The 3,890-nt window shown below is 55.1% G+C and overlaps 1 protein-coding gene across 1 annotated transcript in view; it reads left to right on the forward strand.

Annotated features, from left to right (window-relative positions):
- Window positions 1–3,890, forward strand: part of HSD11B2 (hydroxysteroid 11-beta dehydrogenase 2) — a 5,687-nt gene that overhangs the window by 572 nt on the left and 1,225 nt on the right. The window contains exons 2-4 of the mRNA XM_006909758.2: window positions 2,956–3,168; window positions 3,284–3,469; window positions 3,566–3,711. Of these exons, the coding sequence (XP_006909820.1) occupies window positions 2,956–3,168; window positions 3,284–3,469; window positions 3,566–3,711 (545 nt within the window). The remainder of the gene's footprint in view (window positions 1–2,955; window positions 3,169–3,283; window positions 3,470–3,565; window positions 3,712–3,890) is intronic.

Consider the following 3,890-nt stretch of genomic DNA (forward strand, 5'->3'; position numbering starts at 1 on the left):
CTGCTGAACACTACATGGGATGTCCCATCTGTTCCCTGGAGCCAGAAGAAGGGGCTTAGACCAAAGCAACCTCTACCCCCCAATTGGCTGGGATCTTTAGAATCCAGAAAAGCTTGAGGTCACCATGAGGGGCAGTTGGGCGTTCATCTGCCTCTCAGACCCTGCCTCTCACCCCCAAACTTCTTAGGTAGTGTGCAGAGTCTGCATCCAGCACCCATTCCTCCTGGTCCTCTGTGCCTAGGAAGGAGGTCTTAGAGACTTGGGCTCAGGTGCCTCTGGCTGCCTGGCTGAGATCCCTTTGTCTGGAGCAGGGAATAAATCTGTCACCAGATGGAGGGAAGGGGAGGGGGTCTGAAGCCCAGCCAGAAGTGGGAAAGAGGAAGAAAGGCCAGGAGGCACTGACTCTGTTGCATGGGGGGAGGGCAGCCTAGACTCTCCCCCAATCTCCAGGGCTCTGGACAGGTGCTCTAGGCTCTGCCTTTGCACTGGGCTTGGGCAGCCACTAGACTGGCTTCTCAGAGACTTTGGTCCAGTAGGGGGTCTTGCATGATCAGATGGAGCTGGGAGAACTTCCCAAAGGATGCCATCCATGCTTGAACTAAGGCCTCGGAGGACAAGTGAAGATACACGGTGTGTGGAAGGTGCTTTGTATCAGACAAAGGGTGTGAAACAAGGCTTGAGGCAGGAATGAGCATGGCCTGATAGAGGACAGTCAATAACCAGTCTGGCTGCTGGGATGTGGTGGGATGTGACGTTGCTTCCCCAGTTGGGGCCTTGAATGCCAGGCAAGAAGCCAAATATGTTGAGGTGGAGAGGGTGGCACAGGGCTTTGGGCTTCAAGCAGAGAGAGTGAAGAGAGAACAGGGCTCAGGCTGGATGAGAGAGACCTGAGTTGAGAATACAGTGTGAAGCCTCAGGGGACTGCAGTTTCAGGGGTTTTAGGAAAAAAAGTGACAGACCCTCCGGGTATGAAGCAGGGACTAGATTGTGATCTACCCCCAGGGACTGAGCAGCTCCCCTCCTGCCTTCTAATTTGTGAACTGCCTCAACAGGACCCAGGCCATCTGCAGTAGTGTCTTTCATGAGATCTCACCTCAGGCCTTGGTGCTGCTGCTGTCTCTTCTCCTAGCCTTGAGTCTGAGAGGGAGGTGAGAGGAGGGATGTTTTCTGTGACTTAGGCTCCCCCGTTTCTGGTTGCACAGCCCCGAGACGGGGGAGGCATAGAGGATTGCCCAGCCCACTCCATCTAAGCATCAGGTGTAGGCCTCTAAGTTTCTCAGTGCCCCAAACTCTGGGAGTCCCTCTCTTACTACCTAACTGCCAGACAAGTAGGTGACATCGGGCCCTGCCCCACCTGCCAGAGCTGCCACCCACCCCTCCCTGAGAATGCCTTTGAGAACTACTGGCCAAAGCTACTCTTGGAGCTCAGCCCTGGGTTTGTGCTGAGTGACTGGGTGCCTTGTGTGCGTATTTGTGCACTGATGGGTGGCAGGGGTCTCATGGGAGTGAGGCTCTGTGTTGTTCACGATTCACTGCAGGTAGTTTGGAGGTATGTAGAGGTACTGAGTGTATGCAGGTGTGCAAGATGTGGGTAACTGCCGGGACAGCAGAGGTAAGGCTCTGGGTGGCCTCAGTTTCCCTGTGAAGGGCCTGTCTGCTCTGGGGGGTAGCTTACGCAAGTGGACACACACATAACTCCCCTCCTCCAGCCAGACTTGCATAGTTTGAAGGAGTCCCTCAGCCTGGCTGGTTGGCAGGCCCCTGGCCACACAAAGCCTAGCTCGCAGCCTCTTGCCCACCTTTGTTGTCACTGAAAGGGAGGAGGGTGCTGAGCTGGAGAGGGGGTGCAGAGCCATCCATGAGTTAGAGAGCAGAGCGGCTTTGCAGCTTTTGCTCAGGAAGAAGACCAGTGAGGGAGGAAGCTCCACCAGGATTGGAACGGGAACAGTCAAGGAAGCAGGGACTTACTGGACCCCGACTCTGGCTCTGTCTAGTGGTTCTTTTCTCTACATACCAAAGACAGGAAGTTAAGCCTTCAAGAGTGGTAACCGACCTCAGGTCACACTTGGTGGGTGTGGGAAGAGATTCAAATACAGGTCTGTTCTTATCTCCATCCATCATTGTCCCTGTCCTGGGGGCAAGTGGTCTGGGACTCAGGGAATGCCCCACTGTTGCCACTGATTGGAATTCTAAGGGTTGGGGTCAGGGGTAAGGTGGGAATGGGCCTCCAGCTTGCCTAGAGCCTGGAGTGGGTGTTGGGGCTGGGAAAAGAAGCCTGGCTCAGGTTGGGTAGGGCCTGGAATATCAGAGCAGAGGGCTTGAGCTTCATCCTGAGGGCTGTGGGAGACTTGGAAAGGTTTTCAGCAGCCGAGTGATATGGTCGTTTTTGGAAAGATCCCTCTGGTTGCTTAGGTAGAGAATAGATTCAAGGGGTAAGATGCGACATGACTAAAGAAGGGACTGCTTCAGTGTCCAGGTAAGTGGAAGAAGCCTGGGCAAGGGCAGCGAGAAAAAAAGTGGGGCTATGCAGTAATACTGAGCATTTGAGCTGAGGCTTGATATCAAGCAGGCAGAAGGACATCGGGCCTGGGACTGGGTCTCAGGCTAGCCTGGGATAGAGTCTTCACCTTACTCTTCGCTGAGTGACTTTGAGAGGCAACTTAGCATTACCAGGTCTGTTTCTTCAACTGTAAAGTGGGGTTCATAAGGCATGTTTTGATGGGGTCACTATGGGGAGTCAGAGAGATCATAGCTGTGAAAGAGTTGATGCTCAGGTACTCAGCCAAAGGGGCAAAGCCTGGCAGAGATGGGCCTTGGAAAGGAGGGAGGGCTGCTGACTGCTGGTAGGTTGGGTGTCCAGGGGTCTGGATCCCATCTGGAACCTGGTGATACTGGGGTTGTCTCAGGCTGGACTGAGCCACAGTGGGAGTTCACTGGCTGCCCTGCCTTGGCCAGGCTGTGATTCTGGTTTTGGCAAGGAGGCGGCCAAGAAGCTAGATGCCATGGGTTTCACGGTGCTGGCCACTGTGTTGGACTTGGATGGCCCTGGCGCCCTAGAGCTGCGTGCCTGCTGTTCCCCTCACCTAAAGCTGCTGCAGATGGACCTGACCAAGCCAGCTGACATTAGCCATGCACTAGAGTTCACCAAGGCCCATACCACCAGCACAGGTCAGTGGGTACAGCTCCCCCCAAAAAAGAGTGGCTGGGTGGGTGTGAAGGGGCAGGGATTGGAGGTTTGCTGCTAGGCCGACCCATAGCTTCCTTCCCTGGTCCATGCCCTCAGGCTTGTGGGGCCTGGTCAACAATGCAGGCGTCAATGATGTAGTGGCCGATGCTGAGCTGTCTCCAGTGGCCACGTTCCGCAGCTGCATGGAGGTGAATTTCTTTGGCACACTGCAGCTGACCAAGGGCCTCTTGCCACTTTTGCGCCATTCAAGTGGTCGCATCGTGACTGTGGGCAGCCCAGCAGGTGAGTACACTCTCACAATGCAGCAGAAAAAGAGCAGCTCAGGATGCTGGAGCCCCTGGTCCAGGCTAAGCTGCCCCATCCCCAATCCATCCCCAGGAGACATGCCATATCCATGCTTGGCTGCCTATGGGACCTCTAAAGCGGCCATATTGCTACTCATGGACGTATTCGACTGTGAACTTCTACCCTGGGGGGTCAAGGTCAGCGTCATCCAGCCTGGCTGCTTCAAGACAGGTGAAAGTCAGGGTTGGGTGTACACAAAGCCTGGGGTTGGGAAAAGGAGTGAGGTGGTGGTTTTATCTGGGGTGGGGACAAGTCTGAGGAGTGGGTGTGGCTCTGGCAGAAGGCCAGTTGTGGGTAGGTTAGATAAGCCTGGGTCTGGCTTTGGCTTCCCTAGCTGACCCCACGCTGACCTTTCTAC

Source organism: Pteropus alecto, unplaced genomic scaffold (assembly GCF_000325575.1).
Source record: "Pteropus alecto unplaced genomic scaffold, ASM32557v1 scaffold42, whole genome shotgun sequence".
Lineage (NCBI taxonomy): Eukaryota > Metazoa > Chordata > Mammalia > Chiroptera > Pteropodidae > Pteropus > Pteropus alecto.